This window comes from Aegilops tauschii, chromosome 5 (genome assembly GCF_002575655.3).
Source record: "Aegilops tauschii subsp. strangulata cultivar AL8/78 chromosome 5, Aet v6.0, whole genome shotgun sequence".
NCBI classification, from domain to species: domain Eukaryota; kingdom Viridiplantae; phylum Streptophyta; class Magnoliopsida; order Poales; family Poaceae; genus Aegilops; species Aegilops tauschii.
In genome coordinates, this window is record NC_053039.3 from 573,714,378 (window position 1) to 573,728,863 (window position 14,486).

The 14,486-nt window shown below is 45.0% G+C and overlaps 1 protein-coding gene across 1 annotated transcript; it reads right to left on the reverse strand.

The window, feature by feature from the left end:
- Positions 1-5,462: 5,462 nt before the first annotated feature.
- Positions 5,463-13,024, reverse strand: LOC109743728 (protein neprosin). Its single transcript, XM_020302815.4, has 7 exons — positions 12,782-13,024; positions 9,869-9,955; positions 9,508-9,753; positions 9,227-9,394; positions 8,261-8,314; positions 8,002-8,148; positions 5,463-6,068 (listed from the first exon to the last, which is right to left on the reverse strand). Exons 1-7 carry the CDS (start codon positions 12,950-12,952, stop codon positions 5,700-5,702), a joined length of 1,242 nt encoding a protein of 413 aa, XP_020158404.1. The 5' UTR covers positions 12,953-13,024; the 3' UTR covers positions 5,463-5,699.
- Positions 13,025-14,486: the final 1,462 nt, after the last annotated feature.

Below are 14,486 nucleotides of genomic sequence, written 5' to 3' on the forward strand. Positions count from 1 at the left end.
CGGCGGCGAGGGCAGCGGAAAGCGGCGGCAGCCGGCGGCGGCGGCGGCGGACTGCGGCGCCGGGTGGATGGAGCGGCGGCGACGGCGGCGCGATGGAGGTGCGGCGGTGGCTAGGCTAGGGTTAGGATCGACTTGCGATAGATACCATGTAGAAGAGATGTTTTGCCAATACAATAATTGTTGTATTGATGGGGTGCTGGTGCACGTATATATAAGTACAGGGTAGGCCTCAACCTCAACTATACACAACTAGGAGGTGGGCCATAACACATAATACATGCAACACAAAATACAACTCAACAGTGTTGCTAGCCCAGATGTTTTTGAAAAGGATCTGGGTTCCGTTGCCTGCCTGGGATCTATCCCCCGACAGTAGTCCCCGAAGCTATAAAGGCTCGCCAGCTTCAAGTTGGGGGGCCTTCGCATTTTTACCCCCTGAGAAGGCGGCTGGAGTTGATGAAGCTTGCGACCGACGGGTTCGGCAACACCCACTGTGTAACTGCTTCCGGAAGCCGGATCACGGCATCGCGGAATCCCGGCATGGGCGGAAAACCGAGAAGTCTGTCGAATCTGGCAGGGGAAGGGACACGCCTCCTTGGTTTCAGCACGAGCACCACATGGCGAACAGTAGCTGAAGAGGCCCTGACAGGCCACGCGCACGACGGGACGTAACAGCAGGCTGGGGCCCACCACTCCGCGCCCTCGGCCCCCGCGCGGGGATTTAATGTGGCGGCCATGGATGGTTGCCCTTCTCAATGCAGTTAATTCGCATGTGGATCGTGCCCACACAATGCGGGGAAGTGGAAAAGGCAGGCGCAACCGATCCCACTTCCCCACGTTATTGCCGCGGTTTTAAAAACCGGAGGGACGCGGCGGCGGAAAAACTTCACGCACGCGCCCCGCCCTGCTCTCCCTTTCTTTCTCCAACACTTGAGCTCGCCGTCCGTCGAGCGCCAGACGCCGCCTGGACCACTCGCCGACCGTGCTAACTTCTTACTCTCATCCTCCGCGCTCTCACCGAGCCCTTAGCATGGCGCCGCAAAAGGGCTCGTGGGAGGGATCCATCGTCACCGAGGCCAACATCCAGCGCCTCCGCGACACTCGGCGTCTGCTGCGGGCGGAGGATATCACCGCGCGCGTGCCCGAAGAGGAGATGGAGCCGCAACCATAGGATGGCGAGCGCATGGTCTTCTACACCCACTTCTAGCGCGGGTTTGGCCTTCCCGTGAGCAACTTCTTCCGGTCCTTCCTCACCTTCTTCGGGCTACAGCCGCTCCAGCTTGGTGCGAACGCCGTGCTACAGCTCTCGGGCTTTGTCACCCTATGCGAGGGGTACCTTAGGGTGGAACCGGATGTGGAGTTCTGTAGCCGCCTCTTCTTCCTCAACCAGGAGGGGCCAGAGGCCGGGGCCATGTTGGACTGCGGGGCCGTTGTCGTCTCGGTTCGGCCGAACGACATGTTCCCCAAGATGCCCATCGAGGATTCTACCAAGAAATGGCAGAATACCTTTTTCTACGTGCGCAACATCGGCGGGAGGGCCGATGCCATCAACCTGCCCCCGTTTTTCAATGAGCAGTCGCTCGCCAAATTGAACTAGGGCCACATGCCCAAGAATTCGCCGCGGGGAATGCTGAACCTGTGCGACCGGGTTCGGGAGATGACAGCCTGGGAAGGGCTCAAGGGGACAGATCTCATCACTGTCTTCATCGTGCGCCGAGTTCTCCCGCTGCAACACCGGGTGCACATCATTGGCCTGATGGGTGACCGCTGGGACGCCACCCAGACGTCGTCCATGAGGCTGCTGACGGAGCAGGTCGCCGAGCGGGTGAACGCCATCTCAAAGACCGGGTTGGCCCCGGACTAGCACTTCGGGAAGACGACCTACAACGCGGAGACCCCGGCGCCGACGGTGAGTCCCTAGTCTTCTTTTTTCGCAATGTCTCAGCTTCTTCTTCGTCCGGATGCGACGCGGGAGGTGCTGCTCAATGTAATCGGGCAATGTGTGATTGGACGAGGGCGCAGGTACTTGCCGTCGAGCAGGCCCGCTCGGAGGATGCGGGGTCCTTCGCCGAGAACCCGGAGACGGCCGACGACGAAATCGGCGAGGCGCGCTGTGCGGGTAAATCTCCGTATCCAGATCTCCTACGAGATTGGTCGGACGACGACGTGGAGGTGCTGACGCACGCCGGTGATGCAGCGCCACCAAGGGGAGAGGACGGCAACGCCGACTCTATAAGGCGGCCGAAGAGGGCTGGCGAAGCCAGGTCGTCCCGCGCGCCGGCTGTGGCGAGCCGGCCACACGTGAAGGACACTACAAGAAAAACTGCCTGTAGAGTCGTCATATTCGATAGCTAGAGACATGCTATTTCATCTCTTGGCAACCATAGAGTCGACTTAGTAAAGCGTCTTTGGAGCGTCTTCTCATGGACCTTCTCAAAACATGTAGACAGACTACATAAGCGTCTGTACATGGCATGAGACGCATATTGGGACGTTAAAAAGCGTCCCTAGATATGAGACGCTATATTGGGATGTTCAAAAGCATATCTAGGTATGTAGAGTTGTTTTGTTAGATGCGCTTATCTCATCTCTACTCATAGAGCCTTTTCATTCATCATGGGCCCTAACCCCATTCTTATACACGCTATGCAAAGACGCTATATTCGTCTCTAAATATACACAAGCTTTTTGTCACTACGTAATATTTAACTCTAAAAATTATGAGATATTTTTAATTTGTATTTCACCATTTCAAACCTAGTTACTTCATCAGAACACATGGTTGTGCAGAATGATCAACAGATATTGTTATATAAAGGTATCCACTCATATCACGAGACATTCATAGGCAACAAATATTATATGAAGGGATCATCCCATATCACCAATTGTATTCAGAAGCATATGATTCGCACAATTTCAATAAGGATCAAACACCTCGAGTTCAGAACTGAATCAAATCAGATATTCATATGAAAGATGCAAATAATTAAGAGAAGATGGTACAACCAGAACAGAGTTTTCCTATGAAGCTAAATCCGTAAAAAAATATTTGTCCATTTGAAAAGTAATTCTTCTGTAGTTGCTCTTCGCTCCTACAATGCACTCATTTTCTAATTAATCTTGAGTTACCCTGAAAAAGGAAGTTAACAGAGAAAAAAATAGAATGTAAGCTTTAAGAGCAGTGTGTAAATAAATGTACTCTGATGAAATTGTAAGAGATGTACCAGTGTTTGGTGGCATTTTGGAGGCTGTGTAGGAGTGGTTGGGATTGATTTTTTTACCTAAAAACACAATGATTCTTCATAAATAATAAACCTTAAATATGTACATTGGAGCATAATCGATGATTGTATGGAGGCCATGCAATAACACGACTAATAGCATCCCAAACTGTTTGGAATTTGTCATACGGTCTAACCAGTGTCTCATCTCCAAGTATTGAAACATCGAAAACATAAACTGTTACATATTGCTCTCCAAGCATGTTTCCTCCAACCACATATGTTTTATCTCTACTCACTGAAGTTTCTTCGGCCACACATTTATTTTTGCTTCTCAGGTTCAACGAAAACAACAAGACTTTCATTTTATCCAATGTTTTCAAGAAATGAAACATTCATTATCACAAACCATGGAAGATTTCACTCTATGCAAAAACAGACGATTGCACATGAAATTAGACCAACTAACTATTCTAACCATTTAACATTCTATGACGCAATTTAGCTGTACACTTGATTCATGACCACCTTGCTTGGCCGCATAGCTATTTTCAGCATGACCATTCTATGATTAAGGACCATCATGTGCTTTTTAGTTGTGGTACAGTTCAGTTTAAACTTATAAAAAACATAGACATTGTTTGATAACAAAGTAGAAATTTATGCGCGAGCGCGGACACACACACACCCCTTAGAAACTATGCGTTCATCTGGTGAAGATAAACTGGTGCAACCCTCTTTTAGCTCTCGCGCAATATCTAGGATGCAATTCCTGGTTAGTGAACTTCTTGTCGGATAAAGTTGATTCTACGCAAGAAAGAGGAGAAAACTTAAGTGTGGCTCGGGCACCTCATATCATGTTTGTTTTGTGTGAATTCAAGTGGCATGCATCATGCTCTTAGGCATTTCATCGAACACCTCATGTGCATAGCAAGGAAGAACAAAGTAGCAAAGGCGGGCAGGGACGGGGGTATATATAGGCAAATTTGTAGTTCCGGTTGGTGTCTAAACCGGCACTGAAGACATACCTTTAGTTCCGGTTGGAGACACCAACCGGGATTAATGGGTGTCACTCCTGGCACAACCCCTTTTGTCCGAGTTGGAGACACCAACCTGGACAAAAGGTCCCACTCGAACCGGTATTGATGCCTGCCGAGCCTCGTCCGGCGTCCTAGCCGCTCGAACCGGGACTGATGCTCACATGAGTCCCGTTTCGTAATGCGTCCGGAACTATTGGTCCCATCCGGCTAAACCAAAGCCCCGTTTTCTACTAGTGCCCCCCCCCCCCCCCCCCCCCCCCCCCCAAGTTCGGGTTTACGGGAGAAAGTGCGTCCGGACAGGTCGACGGACTGATACAGACCAGGTTGTTGAAGAAATATGGGCTAGAGCAGACGAGTTTGAAGGTGTCACCTTTTAGCATGAAGCAGGAACTTCAAACAAAGAAACACACAGGTTGGCACGATCTTCTCTGAGAAATGATATCGGCCAGCACGTATAATACCGAAATTGTGTCTATAAAAACCACCTAGAAACTCACGGTTGAATGTAAATTATTATCGACGACACAATTTATATGGAAGACTATAAACACGTTACATGGCACAGCAAGATGACTACTTGACCCCAAACTTGAAGAAGAAAATCAAAACGCAGCACACATGATGACTCGTGTAGCATGTGCATCTTCTCCTTCCTTGGCGCAGTAGCGGCGACCATGCGCCAGAATTAGCACTACTCCCACTAATCTTCGGTACCTAATATGCTCTTTACGCAGTGTGAAATATATACGTGTGTATATACAAGAATGAGATGCATTCTTCTTTTTTCAGAAGACTGAAGAAAGTTTCCTTCTGAATAGAATCGACATTTCCACTATTCTCCTTTCCTTCTGCTATTTCTTCATGCACGTATATGCACCATAGCACCAGTTTTGTGTACCGTATATGCACCATAGCACCAGTTTTGTGTATTTTTAACTTTGGGCACCAAAGTGACAGTGCTGGACAAGATAAGGCACCTCCAGTGTATTTAACTCAAGAAGAAATGTTTTGTCTCTAAGATTTGCTTAAATGAATCATTAAACTCTTGCAATAAATACAATCAAATGTATGTATTAATGAAAACCATTATTTTGAGCTCCAAATGATCTTGTCGCTAGTGTCTATTCTCATGGATGTAAATGTTTTTATCCTTACTGATAGTATATGATATTTAGCTCCAATGCTGTACAGTCTGTAATAGCAGATGATGAAAGCTTCTTATTCCATATTCTCAAACATGTGGTGGAAAATCAGTACATATTATGCAAGCTTAAATTGCTTGTTCCCACCTCTTACGAGTGTAGCCATACACACACTAGTAGAGCATTCGAATGCCACACGTGGCCACACATACTATTGCATTAGTATAGACCCTAACAATACGTATTGGGCCACTAGTAATCCATAAATAATTATAATACTAAAGGCGTATTGATCATGGGCAGTTAGAGTTCTTCCCAGGGCCCCCATAGAATATGTAAGTGCCCAAGCTGTCAGAGATACCATTGTGCACGTTATAGCAGCTGCGCTGCCCAGCTATAGTGGTCACATCACTTGGCGGTTTGAGAATGTTGGATGAATCTACCACTTGTATATTCTTGACATGACTGGCCTTGCCGAACCCTTCCTCTGGGAAGTGTCCACTACCCATATCTGTGGAAGTTTGGCCGAGATCAGATGACGCTATCTCACCTCCCCACTGTATAGTAGAGGCACTATCTGCCAAGTACGTGAAAATGGATGATGGCCAATATCCTACATAATCACTCCCCATTTGCAGCCACCAGTTGCCCTCCTTTGGGTCCTGCAAGCCAGAATTTAATTTACTAGATAATATAGCATGCAATATCATGGGAATGGAATAGACTTTCGATCCATTAAGTCCTAAAATAAATGCCCAAAACATAATACTAAAGGGCTAGCGTATCACAAGTTCACAACGCAAAAGTGAGTTTATGTGTTCCCTATGTTCATATGGAAAGGTGTTTCCCATTGATGGGATTATAATGTTGCATCCACAAATAACTTAAATAAAACTCTACTCAAGTGCTACAAATAAGAAAGAGCAATCAATTGATAAGTTCAAAAAAGCAGCCACAACCGTTATTCTCCACATCAACACCGAGGAGTTTCTGTCGACCTCAGTTCGTAGGTGTAGCATTGCCAAGAATGGACATGCAAACCTTGCAATTTTCTAGGGAACTTTAAGTATTATATTGGGAAGAGGTTCTTGTTAGTCATGCAAGGGGAAGAAATAACTTTACTTTATATGGATATGCCATTATGAATTAATTCTTGGCAAAATCTCACCATGAAAATCCTTTGAAGTCTTTTTCAAAGGTAGTCTTTAAGGTACACCCAAACTACTATGAGTGGTCCAACCATTTTATCCAAAGGGCTGAGATTAAGGGAGAGGGTCCAACCTTTTTTCAAAACTATCGTTAATAGGGGGTTTGTTTCCTAATTGAGTATTGAATCCAAAGTGTTTATATAAGTATTTGACGACTAAGTAACTCCATGCACAAAAAAAATCAAATAGTGTTAGTAACTTGAAATCTTGTCGAGATGTGTAGTGTACACATCAGGTGGGCATTTGACATGCATTTGTTGCACGGCGTATGCATAGTGTCATAAGAATAAGTGATACTTGAACATTATGGCATACTTTAAAACCATGTCACACCATGTAGGAGCAGATGTCTTTTTTATACTATTTCCCAACAACACAATGTGTATTTAGAAAATCAACACAGAATGAGCCAATGGAGGCAGAAATAATTATGACCAACAATTGCATGAGCTAATGCTAGAAGCCTCCATAACCGCTCTGAACTCTTCTTTTGTATCCAACTTCTTGTTAAGATGTGCTATATATTGGATGAAGGGAGTACAAATTACCTTGTTTGTACAATCTCATTACTCTCATTCTTGGTGCCAGTATGAAAACAATATCAATACTCATGAGTTTCCATGCTAGTTCAGTAGCTGACACTGATAATGGGATGAATAAATAGAAACAAGGAATTAAAATATTAAGACATGGAGGGCATCACGCAGATCTACCAACCATAGGACTATGCATCACAGATCACATGTAAATGTTATTAGCCCGTCAATGTCTTATGAAAATGTCTTAATTACGTGGCCTCACTTTAAAGCAATGGATGATATTTATTTGTTTCTCCTATAACCGAGTAAGAAGGAGTAACTTGAAAGAGCCCTTGTTTAATAGCTGACTCAAGAGTGTTGAGTTTGTGGGAAAATGTGAAACATGCATGGGGAGAACCATACACTATTATTGAGACCACAAAGAGGCCATGAGAAATAGTTTTGAAAAGAACATGAGGTAGTTGACATGGATTCTTTGTGCCCGTTCATGAGTTTGATTTTGGATGCTTAATGTTCAAGTATAATTAAGTGAATCGCTCACTCCTTCCCATCATCTGAATTCTTTTGGCTGAATTGGTTAGTGCATGCAACTAATAGCTAGTGCATGTAACTAAGGTCTAGATGTCTCGAGGTCAAATCCTAGTTGGTGCAATAAAATAAAATGATATCCTAGTGGATGGAATAAACTAAAATTATTGTACCACATCGCATAAGGGAGGTTGCACATGAGAGGGGTGAAGTATAGGTGAATTGCACACATCTCCCTGTTAGTTTTAAGCTTTCAGGTTGAAGTGGTTAGTACACGCTACTCAATACTGATGATGTGAAAGCTTATTATGTTGTATTACCTTCCAAACTAAAATATCAAAGTCATATTGTGCACCATCATAGGTGGATACTGGGGATAAGGTGCCACCAATTGCGATCTGATTATTCGTCTGGACGAACCCTGAGCACTTTAGGTTGTAACATCCTGTGCTTTTATATGCATCACGCTACAATATTACACAACAAAGGAAAATTAGTGGCATGATGCTATTCCCAGCATTAATAAAATATGGACCCAATATGAGTACTTATGAAGATATGATGGAATGTGTTTCTTACAGTCCAGTAGATGAAGAGTCTAGGATTGTTATCCTTATAAAAATTTGGGTAAACCTGAATTTTTTTAGAGAGAATGGTATTAGCAAAATGAAAGAGACTGCACAACTTACTGCACCGTGAAATAAAATTCATAGTAATTAAATAATGGCAAAAACATGGAAATAGACATTCTCATTAGTGCACTCTAGCTACATGCATGCAAGGTTTGCATGGTGATACAGAGGGCAAGAGATGGGCTCTGGCTGCCTCGGCCATGGAAGATTTCTTTAATGATTGTAGCAGTTTTGACACTATTTGGCATGGTAGCATGAGTTCATGCTGGGGTTTCCTAGGCCCCGACTCGATCCGTTCTCTGCCACCACTAACACATGGCATAAAAGTTTATTTTGAGTTTGGAACAATATGTATGTACAGTTACATTTTTCTTTACAATGGAAGGATAACTATTTTAATATCTAACTTATTCTGTTTATTTTGTAGTATTAACAGTAATAAGGGAAAATATGTAATTTGTATGCTTATTTAGAGGGTTAGATTTTTTTTTCATAACGTTTGAGATGGGCAATTTACGTGCAGATTAGCATGTTACTCAAAATTGTTTTCTATAATGGCATATATAGATAATTTGATTATAGAATTAGAATTAAATAGTACAACATGTCTTGTAGATTGAAAGACATCCCACTAGGGAAGTTGTCTTTAACAATACCTGTAGATAACATGTACACGTATAAAGACAAAAGGTTTCTATACTCTATAGCTTTCTACATGCCCTTAGCTCTTAAAAAAAATTCTTCCAGCACAACTTATGATACAAAAAACCTTTGTATCAATGGAGAACCTATACTAGCTCATACTTATGCTCTGATACTTTCAACATCACATATAACATGCATAGAACCTAAAAGATAGAGTTTTATATATCTTTTTTGAAGGTGGGTTTAATGTTTCCCTTCACTATCTAACCTGCCATCCTGCTTCAATAGTATTGAGATCATTGCCTTCGTAGGAACCCCCAACTATCCAAAGCTGGGTCAAGCTAAAGTCATTGGCATTCCCAATCGTTGGTTGCCACAAATTGAAGGTGGCTTTCGTTCCATGGCACTTATCAACATTTGAAGATGCTATGGCATACTGCTCAATGGGAGACAAAGCAAAGCTAAATGAGCACTTCCCAAAAAATAATGTTAACAATCGAAGAGGAAGATTATACGATGTTAACATGATTCTTAAATGGAATTTTGTACCTGGTGCCCACTCGATATATTGGATGTGTCAGGGTCATTGATTGAACTTATGTTTGGGATGCTCCCTGGTCTCTTTTTGCCATACCTGTCGACTGAACTGGCCCTTAAGACGTCGTCCTCATTGGTCCTTCGGATTGGAATGGTGTTCTTAGGGCACTTGCCATTTTGATGCCATGTTTGGGTGATTGGAAGGGTGGAGATGTTGGAGTTATGATACATGCCTCCTGGGTGGTAAGAAGGCCGCATCTGAAAAGTAGTGGTTGAATGATATCATGGTATGTGTGTGTGATAGTATGGCGAACTATGACTTGTCTGCAGGTGACGGTGATACGAAAAGGGAAATGGTGCCTCAAATCATTACCTGGATAGTATGGTTCTTGAGGAGAGGATGGTCAAATGCAGGCTGTTTGGAGATATGCACACAGTCGATGACATCTCCATCTGGGCTCTGTTAATTTCTGGCAATTAGTAGTTGCAACAAAAATGGGAGAATATTACCAGCAAACTAGTGAATATTAGATCTTACATACATGCTACTTATTGATGATGAGTAATGTAGGATAAAATGGTGTGGTCCGTTTAGTGAATGTATTAGGAGTTGTTGCCGATTTACACCATAAATAAATTTATCATTGTATGGCCGCAACTTAGACGTAGATCTAGCTTAAATAAGTATAAAAACAAACCGCACTATTTTATTGTACATTACACATCCTCTCAGTACATGCAGGGTGGGCATCCATCTCAGTCGGCCCGATCTGGCAGGTTCCCTACCTAGATCTGGAGCTTTGGATGCTGGTGGCCCGATGGTTGCTTGGTCGTGGCTGATGGGGCCCGAGGTGCTTGTTGGCATTGGTGTGCAGGGAGTCCGGATGCTTTGCTTCAACAACTCCTCCAGTTTGGCGGTCTCTTAGTCAAGTGGTGGGTTTCTGGCGGGTATTTCCCAACGAGATCTGGTGCACTGGCAACCGGAGGCCTGGAGGATGCTCAGTCGGAGACAGGTTATGCAGCGGTATGCATTGTGACTCCATGACGGGATGGTAGTTTGAGGTGGTGCCTAGCTAGGCAGGGCCTTCGAGTGCTGCCGAGCTTGCGCTGTCGGTGATGCTCTAGAAAGATCTATAAGGTACATCATGTGGCATCTACTAGCTCCGATCTGGTGATTGTGTGTTGGAGACGTCGTCCCCGACATAGGTGATCGGTTCTTCTAAAGGAAGTCATACCGACTTTGGTGGGAGCTGGTGGCGAATGATGCCTTCAGGTGTAGTTTTCGTTGATGGAGGCACCACCGAGGGGACCCAACACCTCACCCGACCTCAAGTTCTTGTCTTCTGGTGAAAATCGTATTTAGTGGTGGTGCCTATGGCATCATTATATCATTGGGAGCATTGCCTTGGAGTCAAGCCTTGTGGTGGGAGCTCTGTGTCAGTGGCGGTGTGGTTAATTAGGAGATGGCAGCGAGGTGGTAAGCACGGAGTTTTTTGTCGAGCATTCATTTAGGACAGTTTGTTCGGTTGATGGGTGGTGAGCAGCAGGAGCACTATTCACATATAAGGAGCACCAGGAGACTTATGGTAGTCAACCTGGTAGTATTGGAGTATCATAGGTTCTCTCTATCAGACATATCATTCCTTTCTGATGTCGTCGAGGTTTTACGGATATGCTTTTGGCAAGCCTGAAGTAATACGATGGTTTTTGGTGTGCATTCTGGTAGCGGTGAAGGTGCTTGAGTGCACGGGCATGTGTGTTGTGGGCTATCATGGGCATGCTGCTATGCGTGGTACGTCCGGGATCCGCGGGGGCGATGTCGGGAGGTGCCATCCATCTCAGGCGGCTCGATATGGCAGGTTCCCAACTTAGATCTAGAACTTTGGAGGCTGGTTTCTTTTGCGGCCAGAGGCCTCGAGGATGCTTGGTCGACGATACGTTTTGCAATTGTATGCATGGTGGCTCCATGACGGGATGATAGTTTTAGGTGGTGCCTAGTTGGCAGGGCCTTGGGGTGTTGCCGAGCTTGCACTGCCGATGATGCTCTAGCAAGATCTATGTGGTACATCATGTGGCTTCTACTGGCATTGATCTGGTGATGGTGTGTTGGAGACATCGTCCCCAACATAGGTGCTCGATTCTCTGAATGGAAGTCATGCCTTCATGGGGGCTGGTGGCTAATGATGCCTCTGGGTGTTGTTTTCCTTGTTGGAGGCACCACTCCCGACCTTAAGTTCTTGTCTTCTGTTGAAAATCATATGTAATAGTGGTGTGTGTGGCATCATTGTTTCATTGGGAGCATTGCCTTTGGAGTCAAGCCTTGTGGTGGGAGCACTGGGTTAGTGGCGGTGTGGTTGATTAGGAGATGGCAGAGATGTGGTGAGCATGGAGATTTTCATCAGGCATTCATTTAGGGCCGATTGTTTGGTCGATGGAGGTGAGCAGCAGGAGCACTCTTTACATACAAGGAGTGCCAGGAGATTTATCAACCTCGTGAGATCGGAGTAGCATAGGTTCTCTCTATCAGACATGTCGTTCCTTTCCGGTGTCGTCAAGGTTTAGCGGATATGCTTGTGGCAAGCACAGAGTAATACGATGGTGTTAAGGTTGGCATTCTGGTAGTGGCAAAGGTGCTCGAGTGCACGGTTGAGTGTGTTGTGGGGTGTTTTGCTTTCTGGAGTTTTTTATGTACTCCCTCTGTTTCCATTTACTTCGCATATTAGCTTTGTCTCAAATTGAACTTTCTAAAGTTTGACCAAGTTTATGCAAAAAAAAACATTAACATCCCCAATATAAATCAATACCATTAGAATTATCATTCAATATATTTCCATATCATATATATTTTATTATTAAAGCTTGAATTGTTTTTAATAAACTTGGTCAAACTTTATAAAGTTTGAATTAGGTCAAAGCTAATATGCGGAGTAAATAAAAATGGCGAGAGTATTGCGTTGCTTTAGGTCTAGTCTAGCTAGGCGGCGTTCACAGGTTTTGCTCGGATTTCCTGAATAAACCGAGCAATCCCTTTTTCTTCTTTTTCTGATGGCACTTACCTTCGTGCGGTGCACTTCTCCTTTGGGAATATTCTTGTGATACCCCTTTCAAATCAATGAATTTTACAGCTGTCAGCATTAAAAACCCTCCATGAAGACTACCCACTGCTTGCGTGCATGGCTTGTGAGACGACATAAAGAAGAGAAGCAAGGTTTGCATATGCATGTGTGTGCCGAACGACAACAACAGAACGTACGTACACGCGGCGCAGCTATCTCTGCGTATGTACCTGAATGGTTGCGAGAGCAGGCTTATTGAGCCGCCTGAGGAGGCTTTGCACCTCCTGCCGCCGCTGAGCCAAACTCCCAGCAGTCGCCGGCGCCGCCGCCGCCCGGCCGTCAAAGCAGACAAACGTGAGAGCCACGACTAGCACAACCAAGCACGCTCGGGTGGCGGCCATTGAGCCAGTAAGTTATTGTGTTGAATACCCAAGCTAGCTCGCTACGTACCTAGCAAGCAAGCCTGTTGGTGTAGGTTTTGCTAGCTTCGGCTGCCGTGCTATATATAAGGGGAGACGGAGCGTTTTGTAAGGCCGAGAGTGCTCTGCCACCGTGGAATACGTGTATACTCCCTCCGTCCGAAATTACTTGTCATTAAAATGGATGTATCTAGAACTAAAAAACACCTAGATACACCCAGTTCAATGACAAGTATTTCCGGACGGAGGGAGTACAAGCAATGACGATGACCTCATCCTGCCGTTCTCAGGGGACTGAAGAAAGTTTTTCACTCTTGACTGGTCAGCAAGCAAGCAGACACAGCTGGATTGTACGTACTATTGGACTTGGACTGCATGTCTACGTCCAATTGGAACGCTTAAGGAAGCAGCTAACTATTTCATTGGCCTACGTAGAGGTTTCTGTCCGTCTCCACGGGATGTGAGGTGCATATTCGAGTCGTGGCGCTCGGGCCAAGCTTTGATAGCTCCGCGCCGTGTCGCCACTGGCAAAAATGTCATGACTTCCAAGCACAAGTTTGGTGGTTTTCGACTGCTGAATTCCTGGACGTGAGGTGCGTGTTTAAGCCTCTAGAAACCGTGTCGCTCGGGCCAAGCTTTGATCGACAGCTCTGTTTAACTGTCTTGCTATGCTTGGCCCGTCGTGTGAACACCATTCTTTTTTTCTCCTAAAATGAGGGTTATAGCCCCGGCTTGCATCATGATTTTTCATCGAAGGATCATGGAAGTGGGCGAGGACGAGCCCACGATGTTTGCACACGAACACGTCACCGTGTACCTCCAATGCCGGGGGTGATGCACCGCAGCTCACGTTGAAGGAGACCTGTCCGGAAGCGTGGTACGCAAGCAATCCGGCGGTTGCTTTTGAGAACCCGAAACACCACGTGCCCGGGAGGGACCCCGTCTGCGCGTGCGGCGGCTATGGCTGCCCTAGCTCGACCTGATCGCCCCTACGGCCTCGAGGTTCGGCGCCCTGCAACAAAAAGAACGAACGAAGAACGAGGAAGAAAAATAACAAGGGAGAAGATAAAAGATAAAGGTAAAAAGTGGTAGATGAACTGATTGATTTTGTGTTGTTGTTCAATCGGCCGTCACCCCTTAGGTATATAATAGGCGGATAGACTTCCCGCGCAAGGAAATGTTAGAATTGACGTTCAAAACCTAGTTTGGGTCCAACTCGGAATCCGAAATTTCCAAACCTGTTCGGATTACAACCTGGCTGCACCATATGAAAGATAGCATTTGCAAATATTTCACGCATATCCACAACAACAAAAGATAGACATTTTTACTACTAAATTATTTTTATTTTTGGATTTCTATAGTTTTCTTTCTCTTTTCTTTCATTTCATTTTTATCAATATTGCTAAACTCCGCTACACATCGATCAGTTGACCTATATCTATAAAAAACATAAGATGCTACCATGCATGAAGAAAATAAAGAAGAAAACTTCTGATCATCCACATACATTTAT